The sequence below is a fragment of the Onychostoma macrolepis genome, chromosome 03 (genome assembly GCF_012432095.1).
Source record: "Onychostoma macrolepis isolate SWU-2019 chromosome 03, ASM1243209v1, whole genome shotgun sequence".
In the NCBI taxonomy this organism is placed as follows: Eukaryota; Metazoa; Chordata; class Actinopteri; order Cypriniformes; family Cyprinidae; genus Onychostoma; species Onychostoma macrolepis.
This window is the reverse complement of record NC_081157.1, coordinates 54463601-54483714: the sequence shown is the minus strand read 5'-3', so window position 1 is coordinate 54483714 and position 20114 is coordinate 54463601. Positions and strand designations below refer to the sequence as shown.

The following is a 20114-nucleotide window of genomic DNA, read 5'->3' as shown; positions in this document are numbered from 1 at the left end:
CACCCTCATCCATTTCTTTGAGGACATCCGCCTGGTAAGCTTGGAGGATGGCCATAGTGTGGAGGGCCATGTCTGCTCACTCTCCATCGCCTCGAGCTCCACATCCGAACCCCAGGTCGTGGAATCGCGGAGGGCCTCAGCGGCCTCCGGAGCACGACGGGGAAAAACGGATGACTCCCTCTCAAAAACCGTGAGCCTAGTGCGGAGGGTTTTGAGACGGAAGTTTTCGCAGAATTTGCATTTCGAGATGCCGTAAACCGCCTCGCGCGCGTAATGAAAAACCCATACATTTAACACACTTACTGTGCGGGTCGTCGCTCACGATGAAGCGAGAACACGGCGGCTGACAGCGACGATACTCCATGGCACTTCACAGCAAGGAGAACAGAGTTCCACTACTGCAGTCGCCAAGTGAAGAATCCCAAGAAAGAACGATCGAAATCGGGCCAGAAAAATCGCAACAGAAGGGCTAATATGGCCACTTCGTGAAGGCAGAGAAATCTGAGGAGCAGATGGCGCATTTGCCAGTATAAGGAGGCGACGTAAGAACGTCGAAGACGGCATCCGCGCCATCAGCCAATGAATTGGCGTGATTCTATAAGGGCTTCAGACAATCGGCACACCCAGAGGGCGTTCCCAAAGCGTCTTAGCTTACGCAGCGTCGGGTGAACCTATGAAAGAGAACATATATTTTCCTTTCTTGCTTCTCTGATCTCTAACTGTATGATCTGATTCACATCATCTATTCTATGTTTATCTGTATTGTTTATGTCTACTCTAAATTTTTTTTTTTTTTTATGATATTGTAAAGCGAACTTGAGTTTGCAGAAAGGCACTATATAGAATAAACTAAGCTATAAAATATCCAAAGAGCAGCGGTGATCATGTGAAGAAACCAGATCAGTAACTTGGCCCCTGTTGTTTTGCATTACTTTTGCTTTACTTTGCTGTCATTAAGGTTTTATTAGTTTATTTTAACGTTTCAATGCAAGTTCAGTTTGAATACAATTTGTTAAAAATTAACCTGCAGAAATCCTGATGTTTCTGTCTGACTTGTTTAAACACAGTCACCTGATCAAAAACTCCTCCCTCTTACAGCTCTTACCATGAAGAGACTGACGTGTTATTTCTGCTTTCTGTCACACTGACTCTCTTCTCTACTGACAAAACCGATAAAGAATCAGCCGTCAGTGAAGAACCAAGAGAAACACTTTACAGAAGGATCTTTGTGAAGTTTGTTTCTGAATAGATAGTAGATGTTTGTGATTCTCGTGGTGATTCATCTTTCAAACTGTTGTTCAGAAAGTGAAAGTAAAGTTTAGATTGCTGGAGCTCAAAGAGTGGAAATGGCTTCTCTATCTGAATATGATTTTTCTTGTCCTGTATGTCATGAAATCTTCAAGAATCCTATTCTTTTATCATGTAGTCACAGTTTCTGTAAAGAGTGTCTTCAACAGTTCTGGAGAACCAAGAAAACTCAGGAGTGTCCCGTCTGCAGGAGAAGATCCTCAAAGCATTACCCTCCAGTTAATTTGGCGTTAAAAAACTTGTGTGAGTCGTTCCTGAAGGAGAGAAATGAGAGGCGTTCATCAGGATCTGAGGAGATCTGCAGTTTACACAGTGAGAAACTCAAACTCTTCTGTCTGGAGGACAAACAGCTGGTGTGTGTAGTGTGTATGAATTCACAGAAACACGTCAATCACACATTCAGACCCATTGATGAAGTTATTCCTTCATATAAGGTGAGAGAAACGGCTTTTAGCCAACTTCATGTTTTAAAGTCCTGTTTAAGTGTTGATTTGATTGATCAGAGCTGGTTGTGTTTAGTTCAGCTGAACTCCATTATCAATAAAGTTTCATAGATTTGGGGAATTAATCACTACGGGGGCAAATACTTTTTCACACAGGCCCAGTTGGTATTGGATAACTATTTTTCTTCAATAAATAGCATTGTCATTTACAAACTGCTTTGTGTTCACTCAGGTTATCTTTGTTTTATGGCAGGTTTTAATTTTCTGAATGAATTTAGTATGAGATGTAAAAACTGAAGAAATCAGGATGGGTGCAAATACTTTTGCTGTACAGTGATATGATCATATCACTGTATCGTCTTCTCTTCTTTTTTCACTGTAATCTGGTGTTTTATGTATTTTTATTTTGTTTAATTCTAGGAAGAGCTCAATACAGCACTGAAATCATTACAGAAGAAACTTAAACACAATGAAAGAATGAAAGGAGAGTTTGAGAAAACAGTTGAACACATCAAGGTGAGGAAACAGAATCCAGAGTCATTTTCATTACAGCTGTAGATCACTAGATACAGTTATGATCTGATATATTTAATATAATGGACTGCAGCTGATTATTTGTGTAAATGACGATCATCAATCTGCTTCTGGATGCGTTATATGTCGGTCTCTGAGTTTCTCTCAGATCTGAATGATGTGATTGTGTTGATGTGTGTTGATGGAGACGATTGAAGTGAATGTGGTTTGATTTCAGTCTCAAGCTGAGCACACAGAGCGTCAGATTAAACAGCAGTTTGAGAAGCTTCATCAGTTTCTCAGAGATGAAGAAGAAGCTACAATCACTGCACTGAGGGAGGAAGAGGAGCAGAAGAAGCAGATGATGAAGGAGAAGCTGGAGGAGATGAACAGACACATCTCAGCTCTTTCACACACAATCAAAGACACGGAGGAGATGATGAAAGCCAGTGACGTCTGCTTTCTGAAGGTCTGATTTCAGATGATTGATTGATTGATGATTGATTGATTGATTGAGTTGTTGATGATCAATGGTGTGTTTGTTCTGCAGGAGTTTCCAGTCTCAATGGAAAGGTGAGTGATCTGCTGGTGTCTCTGGTCTCTCTGCTTCTGATCCAAAGCCACTGCGGTTCTGATCCTGAATGTTCTTCCAGAGTCCAGATCTCATCACAGCCGGATCCACAGACGCCTTCTGGAGCTTTGATTCATGTGCCACGTTACTTGGGCAACCTGCCCTTCAGAGTCTGGAAGAAGATGCAGGACATCGTCCAGAACAGTGAGTCTGACTGCAGAAGATACACACACACTGGAAATGATGCAATATTGACAGATTTCAGCATTATGTGTGAAGAACCAGATCATCTACTGCAACAAAATCAGCAGCTCGCTTTAGAAAGGGGTGTAAAAAGTACTCAAAAATTAAGTACTCTGTGAAAATTTTACTTAATTAAAAGTGCAAGTAAATAAAAAAGTAAGATTTTAAATTGTGCTCAAGTATTTAAAAAGTAGATATAACCAAACAAAAAAGGAGATTCTTATTTCATCATATTGAACCATCTTCTCAATGCAAAGTGAAACTGCTTCAAAATGAACTGCATAAAATGTTTTGTTAGACAAAAAGTTTAATTTAAAGGAGAAAACAAAATGCAGTGGCACAGATCAAACACATCTATCAGTGCAACAACAACCATTAAATACAGCACAGAGGAGCACAAAACATCCGTCCTTTACACCTTAATGCCGTCCCATACTGTGTGTGTACAACTTCTTTCTTCAGAAGAACACAAACTAAGAGTTTTAGAAAAAATAATCAGTCTTTCTGCACATAATGCAAGTGTACAGCATCTCTCTGATGAACCAGATGTGATGCAGAGGATAGAAATATATTCCAGACAGAACAGAACAACTTTTGTTAAATTAATGATGAGTGACATGTTGTAAAACATACAATATTGAGTTTTTGAAAAAGCTATTTGTGTGTGTGTAGCCCACTCAAAGCTCCTATCTGTAACAATAATTCATCTTTTAATTGTTTATTTGGGGCATTTAGAGTTTTATTTCTTTCTTTTTCTAGCAAATATTTATATATAATTATTTATGACTAATTAGGTTAACTATTGATCAAATCATATATTTTCATAATTATTTATATTAAATAATAATTCATTGACAGTCCTAAGTGTTACTCAATATCTTATTATAGTCAAGTCAAGTCAAGTCACCTTTATTTATATAGCGCTTTTAACAATACAGATTGTGTCAAAGCACTTAACAGTATCAAATTGGAGGATAGAGTGTCAGTAATGTATAATGATAAGATTAAACACTCAATTTTCAATTTTCAGTTAAAGGCATTTCATTATTGAATTCAGAGATGTCATTGTCCAGCTCAGTTTAGTTTAAATAGTATCTGTGCAATCAAATCGGCGATAATCGCTAGAAATTAAGTGTCCCCAACTGAGCAAGCCAGAGGCGACAGCGGCAAGGAACCAAAACTCCCTCCGAGACAGAATAGAGAAAAAAACCTTGGGAGAAACCAGACTCAGTCGGGGGCCAGTTCTCCTCTGACCAGACCAAACCCGCAGTTCAAAAGTTTAGATTTCTATTTTAATTTTGTTGCAATTTCTAACAATAGTAGTATTATGTAGTTAGGTATTTTATTATATTTTAGTTAGGATTATAATTAGGATTATAATAGATCTCATCGACTCCCAGAACATCACTAAACATGACTTACAGTTAATTTATGTTCATTTTGTACAGTGACGCATTGCTGCCGCACACATATTATTTTTTCCACTCAATTATGTCGTAATAACGAGATGTTTTCTCATTAAAACAACATCTTTTCTCGTAAAAACAACATATTTTTCTCTTAATAACGACATATTATGTCATAAATGTTTTCCCGTTATAATAGATGGTAGCCTACATTATGTGAGCGAGCTGATTGTCCGCGCTACTGTCGCCACAGTCCCGACATAATCTGCACGCTGCTGAAGTTATGAAATACACTGTTTTAAATGTATTTTAATGTAATGGTTTTAATTTGTAGCGGCATGTTTATTAGGATTAATCTCCAATCTGTCTACAATATAGTGCTATCCAATAACTGCACTCAGACCCATGACTCATTTAGGCCATATGATCAGATCAAAACAGCTATTTTTGAATATCCACTCTGGGCTTGGAATATTTCTTTATTTGAATGACTGAAGTTTGATTTAACAACAAATCGAAATACGAACAAAAATAAAGACATTTTCTAATAGACATAATTTCTAATAATTATTATTATTATTTCGTTCTGTTTGGCAAACAGGAAAACAAAAACTAAGCTTTTTCGTATTTTTTGTTCGTGGGTTAAAAAAGAGCTTATGCTATAGGGTATTTGTGGGTGGGTGGGCGGCCCTAAAAACGCCATTTTTCAACTCAGTCTTGTCTATCCCATCACACAGAAGAGCTCATCTTAATGTACCGCTCTGAAAATTAGTCACAATAACGTTTCTTCATACTGTCTGGCTGTTGTATAGGCTATATTTCTTGCAAATATACATTTCATATAAAGCACAACACTGTTCTTCTTGGTTCGGCGGCGCCAGCGCGATCCCTTAGCTAAGTTGTGATAATAGAGGAAAGAAATACAAATGTTTCCTTTATTTTCTATATTTCTACAATAACAACATAATGTTACAAATTGCTTTTGTAAAATAACAGGGTGCGCTTTCTGGCCCACCTTGTTATGTCTAAAGGTCTAAATAAAAAAATAGAAAACAAATTTGTGTTTATTTAATTCCTATAGCCTAAATCCAACAAGAGGTTCTGTACAATCTTTCCCGTCTGAGCGCATCTGTACTATTGTGCTCACACACCCAGGCTCAGCGCAGCCTATTCCTTCAGTAGCCAATTGCCGCGTGTCCACCAAAGCGTTTTTGCCGAGGCTGGCATATTTTTTCAATTGTTCTAAATGGGAGCGCAGCATTTTTTTAAAACGCCAGGAGCGTGCCAAGCGCTGAGCGTCTTTTTCGCGCTGAGAGTTCAGGCGTGTTTTTCTCGGCGCCGTGAGTTGAAGAATGTTCAATTTTGGATTAAACGCTGCTCTAATCACTGTCACTTTCTAGTCAGCCAACCAATCAGAGTGGAGGAGGGGCGGGACTACCGACTGTACTACGGCTGAACAACAATTGAGAAGTTAATATTGCTTGTCTCCGAGTATTTATTTCTTTACTAGATCGAATTGTCGGACAATCAGCTCGCTCACATAATGTAGGCTACCATCTATTATAACGGGAAAACATTTATGACATAACATGTTGTTATTAAGAGAAAAAAAATATGTCGTTTTAACGAGAAAAGATGTCATTTTAACGAGAAAACATCTCGTAATTGAGAAAAGATGTCATTTTAACGAGATAATTATGTAGTTTTAACGACATAACATCTCGTTTTTACGAGAAAAGATGTCCTTAAAACGAGAAAAGATGTCGTTAAAACGACATAAGATCTCGTTATTACGACATAATTGAGTGGAAAAAAATAATATGTGTGCGGCAGCAATGCGTCACCATAATTTTGTAACATTTAATTTAACATTTAATTGTAACATTTAATCATGGCCACTGAAACATGAATATTGTATTTAAATTCTTATCACTGATTTTATTTGTGCATTCAGTCAATACAGTACACAGACAGCTAATGACTTCATCAAAACAGACACAAATAATGAATAAACTGAGCTTATCTTCATATGCTTCTTCATATTCGATGGCAAATACATTCTGAAGCCAGGAATTGATCTGATGAACGTTTTAACCGAAGGATGAGCTCGATGCATGAAAACAAACCTCATTAGCCGCAGGTTTGAGCTTCTGTGATATATTTAATGAGTGTAAGATAAAATAAAAAAATGCAAAAATGTAATCAGTACTTGAAAGTTGAAATAAAATTGTAAGGAGTAAAAAGTACTGTTTTTCCTTCATAATAGTAATCAAGTAAAAGTACAAGTAATCACTTTAAATTGAACTTGAATAAAGTACAAATATTCCAGCGGCACGACTGGTCTTCAACGAGCCCAAAAGAGCCCATGTCACACCTCTCTTTATCTCCTGCACTGGCTACCAGTCGCAGCTCGCAGCTCGCATCAAGTTCAAGACACTGATGCTTGCTCATAGAACAACCACAGGCTCAGCACCCGCCTACATGCACTCACTATTAAGAATCTACATCCCCTCCTGAAGTCTGAGATCTGCTAGTGAGCGACGCCTCGTGGTACCATCACAAAGAGGCTCAAAATCACTCTCCAGAACATTCTCCTTCACTGCTCCTGGCTGGTGAAAAACTATCTTTCTCTTTATTTATTCCTTCCCCCTGCTTTTAGAAATAATCAGTCCCAGAATTCAGTGCACTTGACTTTCATTTTCAGTCTCATGAAAGACACAGAAGTGATTTCAGCAGTTTTTAAGACGGACAGAAACATTTCTACACAGAAATATTTGTATTTCCCATATGATTACTGCTGTTGATATTCAATTATGTATTATTATTTATTAATATTTTGAATTATTTTATTATATTTTAAATGTGTGTGTGCGCATGTATGTGTGTGTGTATATATATATATATATATATATATATACTGTATATATACAGTAGTCAACAACTGAAGTGGATTAAAAAAGTCAATCAGAGACAAGAACGCGTTCAGGTTTTAGGACAGCTTTGATGAGAGGTTTTGATCCACTTCAAATGTTGATTACTGTTTAAGAATATTCTTCAAGAATCAGCTAAAAACACATCTCTTCCATCTTTATTTGACCCTCTAACTCTAGCACTCTCTATTCTAATTCTATTCTTAAAAGAAACACTTGCCCCTTTTAGACTTGCACTCTATTCATTTACTAACTGCCTGTTTTTAACACTATATTCACTATTCTTTTTGTTTTCTATTTGTTTTCTTTTTATTTATTATACAATTAACAAATACCAAAAAAGGCCTCTAACACTTGCTCTATTCTTTTTCTATTCTATCTGTTTTCTTTTTATTTATTATATATAAAAAAAAAAAAAACCTTGCTGCGTGTTCTGTGTTAATCTAACTGAGATTGTTATAGCAATATATCATTGCTCTTTTGTTGGTTCTGATTGCTTCCATTCTCCTCATTTGTAAGTCACTTTGGATAAAAGCGTCTGCTAAATGACTAAATATATATATATAATAAATGTTGTATGTGTTTTTGTCCTTTTTATTACTGTAAAAATTCATTTAGCTTCCTTTTAATGTGTATAATTATAATAAATTATTTTTCATTTTTAGTTTTAGTCATTTGAATACTTCACATTGATTTATTTTATTTCGAGTAGCTGCCAAAACAACTTTTCTAATCATTCAATTTTATTTTTTTTAGACTATCATCTTATATTTATAATTTATTTTTAGCTTTATTTTAATTAATGAATAATTAAATAAATAACTGAATAATTTTAGTTGTAGTTTGTTAATACCAGCAAGCTTGTTATTGTTGTTGTTGTTATTATTATTATTATTATTGTTATTATTATTATCATTATTTCATTGCATTATTGTGGAATAATATCTCATGTTTATTTATTAGTAATAATAGGCAGCATTCAGTAAAAAGCTTTGATTCATACAAGAGAAACACTGAGGAAAATTATAAAGATATAAACATCTCTAACAAGATGGCGCCGCAGATGGCAGCCATGGTTTGTCGGTGCTTGGTACTTGTTCTTTTTTTGTTTGTTTGTCCTGTCTTAAGCAACTTTTTCCCGATCAGCTTTACTAGAAACGAACTCCTGGACATCAGAAACGGCACACCAAATAACTTTCTGCCTACATTTGAGCATTCAGACCTTTTACTGGACATTTTAATCGGAGGAGCTGCGTTCATATACCCTGATAGCACACGTACATCTCTGAGACGTCTATTTGATGTCTGCATTTACATCTGCAAGATGTATTTTTTAGGGTGTTTGCTCATCTGCAATACGTCTATTGGACGTCTCCTTTTAGATGTCAAATAGACATTATTAGATGTCTTTAAGATGTTTATGATTTAGAATGTATGTAAAACTGACATCTTACAGACGTCTGTCAGACGTTTATAGACAACAGATGCTTTCCAGATCAAGAGATATTTAACAGACATCTTGCAGATGTACGTGTGCTATCTGGGTACAAGCGCTCCAGGCGACCCAGGTGACGCAAGCGAGGGAAGTGTGCCGGCGCGCTCGTGAAACTCCGACAGCGCAGGTTTAGGACTCCACTGCCGAGCATTCATCTGGCGAATCTCCGCTCCCTGGCAAATAAATCAGACGAACTACAACTCCTCACCCGCACAAACAAAGACTTTTTAAACTCCGCTGCGCTTTGCTTCACGGAAACCTGGCTGAACGGAGCCATCCCGGACAGCGCGCTTCATCTAACGGGCTTCCAGCTGTTCAGAGCAGACCGCGTCACCGAGTCCTCAGGGAAAACGAGAGGCGGTGGATTATGCTTTTATATCAATGAAGGCTGGTGTACAGACGTGACAGTTTTAAGATGTGCTGCCCAAATTTGGAAGCTCTCTTTATTAACTGCAAGCCTTTTTATTCACCGCGGGAGTTTTCCTCGTTTATTCTGGTGAGTGTGTACATTGCTCCTGACGCGCGTGTGAGTGCGGCGCTAGAACTGCTGGCCGATCAAATCACACACACAGAGCAGCGTTATCCGGACTCTTTCATCATCATTCTCGGTGATTTTAATAAAGCTAATCTCACCTGTGAACTGCCTAAATATAGACAGCACATCACATGCCCCACCAGAGACAGAAATATACTGGACCACTGCTACACTGTCTTAAAGGATGCATATCACTCTGTTCCCCGTGCAGCGCTGGGACTCTCTGATCACTGTTTGGTTCATCTCCTACCAGCCTACAGGCAGAAACTCAAATCTGCTAAGCCTGTAGTAAAAACTGTAAAGAGATGGACTTCTGAAGCAGAGCAGGTTTTACAGGCCTGCTTCGAACTTACTGATTGGAGTGTTTTGAGGCTGCAGCTACTGATCTGGATGAGCTTACTGACACCGTGACGTCCTACATCAGTTTCTGTGAGGACATGTGTGTACCCACCAGGACTTATTTAACATTTAACAATGACAAACCTTGGTTCAGTGCAAAACTCAAACAGCTTCGCCAGGCCAAAGAGGCGCCTACAGGAGTGGGGACAAAGCCTTGTACAAACAGGCCAAATACACACTGAATAGGGAGATAAGAGTGGCAAAATTAAACTACTCTGGAAAGCTAAAAAAACTGCTTTCAAGCAATGACTCTACATCAGTGTGGAAAGGCCTGAAAGCCATCACCAGCTAAAGAGCCCATCCCCAGCACTGAGGCCAATCAACAACTGGCTGAAGACCTGAACGAGTTCTACTGCAGGATTGAAAAGACTGGTCTGACACCCCACACCCGCTCCGACCGTCTCACAGCACAGCCATTCACACCCTCACCCTCCCTCCCCCCTACTGTTTCTCAGCCTGTACTCAAGATCTGTGAAGATGATGTATGCAAAGTCTTCAGAAAGCAGAAGATAAGGAAAGCCAAAGGCCCAGACGGTGTCTCTCCAGCCTGCCTCAAAGCCTGTGCTGTCCAGCTATCATCCATCTTCACATTGATCTTCAACAGATCACTGGAGCTGTGTGAAGTCCCCTCCTGCTTCAAATGTTCCACCATCATCCCTGTACCCAAGAAACCAAAAATCACAGGACTTAATGACTACAGACCTGTTGCCTTAATGTCTGTGGTCATGAAGTCATTTGAGAGACTGGTGTTGGCCCACCTGAAGGACATTACTGGACCCTTGCTGGACCCCCTGCAGTTTGCTTACCGAGCAAACAGATCTGTGGATGATGCAGTTAATATGGGACTGCACTACATCCTGCAACATCTGGACAAACCAGGGACTTATGCAAGGATCTTGTTTGTGGACTTCAGCTCCGCTTTCAACACCATCATCCCGGACACCCTTCAGAACAAACTGACACAGCTCTCTGTACCCACCTCCATCTGTCAGTGGATCACCAGCTTCCTGACAGACAGGCAGCTAGTGAGGCTGGGAAAACACACATCCAGCACCCGCACCATCAGCACTGGAGCTCCTCAGGGCTGCGTTCTCTCCCCACTACTCTTCTCCCTCTACACAAATGACTGCACCTCTAAAGACCCCTCTGTCAAACTCCTGAAGTTTGCAGACGACACCACAGTCATCGGCCTCATCCAGGACGGCGACGAGTCTGCTTACAGACAAGAGGTTGAGCAGCTGGCTGTCTGGTGCAGTCACAACAACCTGGAGCTGAACACGCTCAAAACTGTGGAGATGATAGTGGACTTCAGGAGAAACCCCCCTCCTCTCCCCCCACTCACCATCATGAACAGCACTGTGGCTGCAGTGGAGTCATTCAGGTTCCTGGGCACCACCATCTCTCAGGACCTGAAGTGGGACAATCACATTGACTCCATCGTGAAAAAGGCCCAGCAGAGGTTGTACTTCCTTCGTCAGCTGAAAAAGTTCAACCTGCCACAGGAGCTGCTGAAACTGTTTTATTCAGCTGTTATTGAGTCGGTTCTGTGCTCCTCTATAACTGTCTGGTTTGGGTCAGCCAGCAAGTCAGATTTAAGAAGACTTCAACGGACTGTTAGGACAGCAGAAAAGATTATTGGTGTGCACCTGCCCAGCCTTCAGGACTTGTACAACTCCAGAGTGAAGAAACGGGCAGGTAACATCATCAAAGACCCCTCTCACCCCGGACACAGCTTGTTTGCACTTCTCCCTTCAGGCAGACGCTACAGATCTCTGTGCACTAGAACATCTAGGCATAAAAACAGTTTTTCCCCATGCCATCTCCAGCTGAAATAGCTAACACGTGGATCATTACCTGTGTTCCGTAATTCATTCTGTAATTCATTCTCCATCTTTAATTATTGCCTCCCTCTCAAGTATTATGTAAATACACATACATATGTTTATCTATACAGCTGTATATAGAGTAAATAATGCACAAATCTGTACATAAATCTACTGTTCCAGATTCATACTTATTATTATTAGGATTATTATCCATTGTTAAGTCTTACTATTTAAATGTTTTTCTGTTCTCATGTCACATGTGTATTTATGTATGTATGTATGTACCAGGAGCACCTTAAAACCACAACAAATTCCTCATGTGTTTGCGCACACCTGGCGAATAAAGCTAATTCTGATTCTGATTCTGATCTCATTTGAATATGAAATAATGTGTATTGTTCTGTTCAAAGGTAATATTTGTATTAAAAGCAGCTTCTGACTATAATTTAATGAATGAAATGAATATGTTTGAGTTTGTGTCACTCACTGTTTCTGATTGAACTTTCAGTATTGATAAATCACACAGAGAATGACTGACAGTGATGAGAGGAACATGTCTGATGTGTTTGATCAACAGGACGAGTGTCATAATTCACAATAATCTGTGTTGGGTTCACTCTTGATCATTATATGAACATCAGAATAACAGCATCTGTTGATTGTGTCTCATCAGCTCCTGTGATTCTGGATCCAAACACGGCTCATCCACGTCTCCTTCTGTCTGATGATCTGACCAGTGTGAGATACAGCGGTCATCAACCTGTTCCTGATAATCCAGAGAGATTTGACTGGTGCCTCTGTGTTCTGGGTTCAGAGGGTTTTAACTCAGGAACACACTGCTGGGATGTGGAGGTTACACAGAGTTCAGTCTGGAGACTTGGAGTAACTACAGCATCAAACCAGAGGAAGGGAGGGGGTTTCTTCAACACTGATGTCTGGTGTGTGGACTATGATAATGAAGGATGGTCTTCATGTTTTGGTTTTCGTGTTAATCAGCAGCTTGATCGTGTGAGAGTGAATCTGGACTATGACAGAGGAACGGTGTCATTCTCTGATCCTGTAACTAACACACATCTACACACATTCACAACCTCCTTCACTCACACACTCTTCCCTTTCTTCTGTTGTTATGATTTATCTTCCTCTCTGAGGATCTTAGCGATCAATAGTCAGTAATCTGTATCTCTGGATCTTCCTGCTTTCATCTTTCATCATGTTTCAATATTTATTCCAGATCACATGAGTAAGAGACTGTTGATCTGAACACAAGTGCATTTATTCATCTTTAAAAATGAAAAATTATTAAAACACGTGATGAAGAGTTAAAATAAATCATCTTAATCATATCTGACTACTGAGAAACAGTGATGAGTCACAAATCCCTGTCCCTAACACCCTAGCAACAACATAGCAACCACTCAGAACACCCTAGCAACCATCCAGGGTAACCTAGCAACTGCATAGCAACACCTAGAGTTGCAACGTTCCCATAGTCTTCCATAGAAACTGAATGAAGTAAAGCGTGTCATGGAGCAGCCAGTAGTTCAGCATTGAAGCTCACTCATTTCAGTGCTTCAGGATTTTAATTCAATTAAAACTTTACAATGATACATTGAAAATATAATTAATTGTCATTGTCATATGTAATTATTAACTGCCATCATTAACTCCCGATCAGTGTTGCCAATTTGGGGATTTTGTCGCCAAATTTAGCTACGTTCTCATTGTTGCTGCAACTTGTATTGATTTTTTGCGACAAGGAGCTATTTTAGCTATATTTAAATAAAAATAGCGATTTTTTTGGATATTTTATTTTTTCCTCTCACTTCTCGAGTTTGCTCTCAATCATGCCAATAGACGCGTTCGTCTTTAAGCGGCGCTGCACAGAATGGTCAGTGTATGACATCAAAGTACCTCGAGAGCCATTCGAAAGCATCAGGATCCATCTGCTCTCTTATCGCTCTCGCGGTACTTTGATGTCATACACTGACCATTCTGCGCAGCGCCGCTTAAAGTCGAACGCGCCTAATGAGTCTGCGCAGTGAACACACATCAGTACATCTGCCATTCAGACATGATGACACACACCACCATTTCATTATAAACATCAAGATGGTGGAGAAAAAATATGATTGCATCAGGGCACCAACTACTGTGCATGAACATCTTGTTTTAACCACAGACACAAAAGTTATACCACAATTCATGCACAGTCATGTCAACCAGATACTGAGAGAGACAGTGCAGTGTCATGTGTGCTGGGATGCAGTATTTTGCACTTACTTTGTAGTAATAGAGTGTGTTGGCTGAAATAAGTTTGCATGAATAAAGGTTTTGTTTTGGGAGAATCATATTTGTTATCTGTTGTATTTGAGCAGGACCGGGATGCGCTTTGGTGACACATGAAACAAATGCCCAACATTATGTGTCTTTACATCATTTCCATCATGTTTGATGTGCTTGCAGAATTTACTGATTCAAATGTGTCCTGTAGAGTTACAAGTAGGCCTAAGCATTTCCTAATTTCACTTTTTTTTTTTGTTATAGGCCTACTTCATCTTTTGTTATATATATTTTTATACTGTCATCATTTGTAAAGTAGATATATATATTTACTTTCCTTTACCTTTACCAAATTTACCTGTATTTACTTTCTTTTCATATTTGGCAACTTTTTTTTTTTTTTTTAATTTGAGACTTTTGAGGGTGGTTCTAGAGATTTTCTGAGGGAGGGGCTTGGCAACACTGCTCCCGATGGCGGACCCCAGACAGTAGAACACATTTTTTTAATTCATTTTTATTTTCAAACACATGTAATATTGCTCACTTTTTAGTTAAGTACAGTAATTTTAATTATATATATATATATATATATATATATATATATACACATATATATACATATTTATTTATTTATACTACGGGGCTGTTGAATGCTTGAATCTGATTGGCTGACGAACGTTCTGAGGTGTGCAATTATTTTCAGGGAAACGTAGTTCCAGGCAGCTCTTGACCGCATTACATGACCATATCACTTCGCCAAATGATTTCTGTTATTTCAAAGTCTTACAACAGCAAAATAACCAAAACCCACAACGACACTGGCCAAGCAAATAAATATAGTAAATAAAAGGATAAAAAGGACAGATCATGTCCATGTTTTTGCCACAAACTTACGCTTTATTATGTACGGAAAGCACATACTCTCTCTCTCCCTCACAGACCGCACACACATAACAGTTACAGTTTGCACACACTAGCATACATCGCGCTAATGTTGTTAGCGCTACTCTGACGATTTTATCAGTAAACAACTTAAAAACTACATGATTTCTCGCAAGCGAGCTAACAACAACAGCGCTATTCGTGAACAAAAGGAACTAAGTTTCACTATAACTAGAGACATTGCTGCCGAACACTATTGAGAGACGCACAGAGGTAATCTCTCTCTCCCTGTGTCCCAATGTGCATACTATCCACCCTATCTGCCCTAAATAGTATTGAAAATTACTTATATCACATAGAATTTAGGATGGATAGTATGCACATTGGGATGCAGTCTCTCTCTCTCTCTCTCTCTCATAACTTAGTTATTAACTGTATTAACTGCATTAATCTGTTATCAACGGCTCAAGCCTCCGTTACTAGGTTTAAACTGACGTTTAGGAATTAGCAACGGAGGCGTTGGATGAGATGCGGAAGAAATAATCCTACTCACAATAGAGATTTAAGTAGAAATACCGGACGAATGCCTTAAAATATATCATCTGATCGATGTCTTGAGGTGTGGAAACCGTAGTATAAGCGGAATAATTGACGACGGGCCGTTGGATTTTTAGAAAAATAATGCACAGCTGAGGTGTTTATTCCTTACATATATTATGCATCAAAGTTAGTCATATTTTTGCATATTTTTATATAAAGTGAGAACACTGTAATAAAATTTACTTTAAAGAACATTTGGATTTTTTAAAAATTTTTACTTATAGAGATAATTCATGGAAAATTTGCCATGCTAAGTTGAAGATTTCTGCCAAGATTTCACATGATAGAAAAATAAATACTATTAAAATTATGACCACTAGATGGCAGCAGAGGGTCATTTATTGTCTCATTTACCATTTCCACTCTGTAAAAGGCTATAGTTATTTCCACATGTTTCGTTAATGGATTTATATTATAAAATCACAATTATAGCATTTAAAAATCTCCTGTTGTCAAAATGCAGCATTGTTTTGTATTGAAGTATAAAGTAGCAAGAGTTTAACTCATCGGATCTACTTGAATCACACAGATGACCTATTTTCAATTCAAAACGGCATTTTTCAGTGAAAGGTGTCTAGTTTGTATCCTTGTTTACAATCTTCTCAGTTTCTCCCAAATGCATATTCACAAACGTGTTTTTTTTTTTTTTTTTTTTTTTGAGCAATAGAGATGCTCGTAAATGAACTGATATTTGTCCTCTTCGTTAGTGGCCAGGATGTTTTCATAGGGGTGGCACAGAAATCTTCATTATTTCAATATAGAGATGTATTTGACTATACTGGACTGTTTTAGTGCCTAAAACACAACTCAATACAATTAATTTGTACGTAATTGTAATTGAGAATTTGTGAGGTTGTGAATTAGATCAGATAATCCTGAATGAATATGACCATCTTTGTATTATTTTTGTATTACCTTCAGGTATTTATAATAATAAAAGCGCTCACTCTAGCTTTAGTCAAGTTAAGTCACCTTTATTTATATAGCGCTTTTAACAATACAAATTGTGTCAAAGCACTTAACAATATCAAATTGGAGGATAGAGTGTCAGTAATGTATAATGATAAGATTAAACACTCAATTTTCAGTTAAAGGCATTTCATTATTGAATTCAGAGATGTCATTGTCCAGCTCAGTTTAGTTTAAATAGTATCTGTGCAATCAAACCGGTGATAATCGCTAGAAATTAAGTGTCCCCAACTGAGCAAGCCAGAGGCGACAGCGGCAAGGAACCAAAACTCCCTCTGTGACAGAATGGAGAAAAAAACCTTGGGAGAAACCAGGCTCAGTCGGGGGTCAGGTCTCCTCTGACCAGACGAAACCTGCAGTTCAAAAGTTTCTATTTCTATTTTAATTTTGTTGCAATTTCTAACAATAGTAGTATTATGTAGTTAGGTATTTTATCATATTTTAGTTATTTTGTTATATTTTTTAGTTTTATTGTGTTTAATCAAGGTTTTCGCTGGGGATATGTCTCTGGGGGTAATCTGGATGTCCTGGTCTCCGCTGACGATCAGGGCTGCAGACATCATCTCTTGGTGCTGATCCACCATCTGATCGGATACGGATTGAGAGTTTTGAGAACGCAGTGGACGTGGAGGACTATAATGTGATAAGAGCTCGCTCAAGTACTGAGGAGCTAAACCATTCAGGGCTTTATAAGTAATTAACAAGATTTTAAAATCTATCCGATGTTTGATAGGGAGCCAGTGCAGTGTCGACAGAACCGGGCTAATATGGTCATATTTCCTGGTTCTAGTAAGGACTCTAGCTGCTGCATTTTGGACTAACTGTAGTTTGTTGATCAAGCATGCAGAACAACCACCCAATAAAGCATTACAATAGTCTAACCTTGAGGTCATAAACGCATGAATTAACATTTCTGCATTTGACGTTGAGAGCATTGGTCGCAATTTAGATATGCTTTTGAGATGTTTTACAGATGCTAGAAACATGGCTTTCAAATGACAGATTGCTATCGAACAGCACACCTAGGTTCCTGACTAATGAAGAAGAATTGACAGAGCAGCCGTCAAGTGTTAGATAATGTTCTAGGTTATTACATGTGGGGTTTTAGGTCCGATAATTAACACCTCTGTTTTTCAGAATTTAGCAGTAAAAATTACTCGTCATCCAGTTTTTATGCATTCCGTTAGTTTCTCAATTTGGTGTGTTTCACCGGGCCGCGAAGAAATATAGAGCTGAGTATCATCAGCATAACAGTGAAAGCTAACACCATGTCTCCTGATAATATCTCCCAAGGGTAACATATAGAGCGTGAAAAGTAACGGCCCTAGTACTGAGCCTTGAGGTACTCCATACTGCACTTGTGATCGATATGATACCTCTTCATTCACTGCTACGAACTGATGGCGGTCAGATAAGTACGATTTGAACCATGCTAAGGCGCTTCCACTAATGCCAACAAAGTTTTGTAGTCTATTCAAAAGAATGTTGTGGTCGATAGTGTCGAGCATGGCGCTAAGATTCAGTAGAACTAATAAAGAGATACAACCACGATCAGATGATAGAAGCAGGTCATTTGTAACTCTAATGAGAGCAGTCTCAGTACTATGATACGATCTAAATCCTGACTGGAATTCCTCACAGATATCATTTTTCTCTAGGAAGGAATATAATTGTGAGGATACTACCTTTTCTAGTATCTTTGACAGAAAAGGGAGATTTGAGATCGGTCTGTAATTAACAATACAGATTGTGGCAAAGCACTTAACAGTATCAAATTGGAGGACAGAGTGTCAGTAATGTATAATGATAAGATTAAACACTCAATTTTCAGTTAAAGGCATTTCATTAATTAATTCAGAGATGTCATTGTCTAGCTCAGTTTAGTTTAAATATTATCTATGCAATCAAATCGGCGATAATCGCTAGAAAATTAAGGTATTCTTGATAATCAATATCTTACCTTTATAGCCATGAACACATTTTTAAAATCTTATAACATTTTAAAGCCTTTTTTTACTTCTCAACTCTACAGCTGTGCAGTAAAGTGTTCACTTGAAAGGTTCACTTTTCATTCATGAAGACGACCTGAAATAATGTACCAAAAATGTGTTTCTTGGTGGAAAATAAAGACTTTTTAAGATGAAAATGATATGAAATTACCATTATAACCAGGAGATGGCACCAGAGGATCACTCATTGGCTGCAGCTACCATTTCAACTCCCTAGTTTTTCATGTCTTGCTTTTGCATTTATTATAAAATGAATATTATAACAAAGTTTAGTACTTTACCACACTGAAGTATAAAGTATAGCAAGTGCAGGAAGTCACAAAGTCACAGGTCATTTAAAAAAATAAATAAATAAGCCCAGACAACAGCCTATAACAGTGAATTATTTAAATACCTATATAGTTAAATACAAATTAAATAAGTTAAATATTAATAGTATAACAATTAAATAATGCATTCAATAGTTTGAAATATTTTTAGATTTCATTTAATAACTACATCGTTTAAGTTTTATCTAAGCTGCCAAATATATTCAGTCAACACAGACTTGTTGCTGCTGTAGGTTTGTTAGTCTGAATTTAGTCTCAATCACTTAAGAACGTCTCTCAAATGCATGTACTGAAATATTCTGCAATTCGAGATCACAATAGGGCGCAATATGATATGTAATTTTGTTATTTGTAATTTAATGCACAAGTAGGCTCAATTTGAGCATAGCACAGTTAATTATTGAAATTAATGAAAAACTAGCGCATATTTTCAAGTATGAAAATAAAACGATATTTAAATACATAAATTAACATTTTACATTCTAACAGGTATGTGCTGTTGTCTTCCGCCCTTTTTCACATTATTGCAGATGGGGATTCAAAAGAGGATTCAAAAGTTTGTACAGAGCTGGATTTAGGTTTGACAAAACTGTTGCAATTAATTAATTTTGACAACTAATAGAATGTTCATTGATTGATTATATAATATTCAGTGAAGGTTGACTAAACTTTGAACTATCTGCATGTCTCAGCATGAATAGGCCTGTGCAGTGATGGAGAACAAGACCCAGAACCAAGCTGACTGAGCAATAAATGTCAGATTGCTTCAGTCTGTTGTGCTGCTGAGAGGTTTGTGTTTGTAGCTCTGTGTACCTTCGCTTTTTATTGAATCTCTATCTTACTTTCACTCCCTCTTGTCTAAAGTGATAATACAGTATATAACTTAATTCCCACCATATTTCTGGTGTTATCTTTCAAACTAATCTAACTAATTTGATCGTTCGCTTTTAAAAACCACGAGTGCAGCTTGTTAGCCCGTTAGCTTGTCACTCGCGGTTCCATTTGCGTTTCTATTCGCGCCTATTATTATATTTCTTTTTTTTTTTCTCTCGCTCCGTTTTTCACGAGATCATCAAACAACAGTGGTAAGTGGTAAGATAAGTTGGTATCATTCATCAATCACGGTGAGTAATGGCTTCTTCTCCTGCTATTGTTGCTTGCACTGTTTGCCACATGTATAGTTTATCTGTCTCTGTCAGCAGCGAGGGATTCACATGTGATAAATGCAGGGAAATAGTCAGGCTGACAGAAGGTTTTAGAACTAGAGACACGCATCCAAATTTTAGTTGAGGACAGTAAGAATGTGAAGGCTGTAGATACTGCTTTGGATGCGACTAGCTCAGGGAGTCCTGTACATTGTTCGGTTCCGGTTG

General features: G+C 38.0%; 1 protein-coding gene across 1 annotated transcript; it reads left to right on the top strand.

Moving 5' to 3' along the window:
• Nucleotides 1-1115: 1115 nt before the first annotated feature.
• LOC131536509 (nuclear factor 7, ovary-like) lies at nt 1116-14329 on the top strand. Its single transcript, XM_058769485.1, has 6 exons — nt 1116-1742; nt 2172-2267; nt 2503-2733; nt 2815-2837; nt 2918-3039; nt 12343-14329. The coding sequence occupies exons 1-6, from the start codon at nt 1347-1349 to the stop codon at nt 12843-12845; spliced, it is 1371 nt and encodes a 456-aa protein (XP_058625468.1). The 5' UTR covers nt 1116-1346; the 3' UTR covers nt 12846-14329.
• Nucleotides 14330-20114: the final 5785 nt, after the last annotated feature.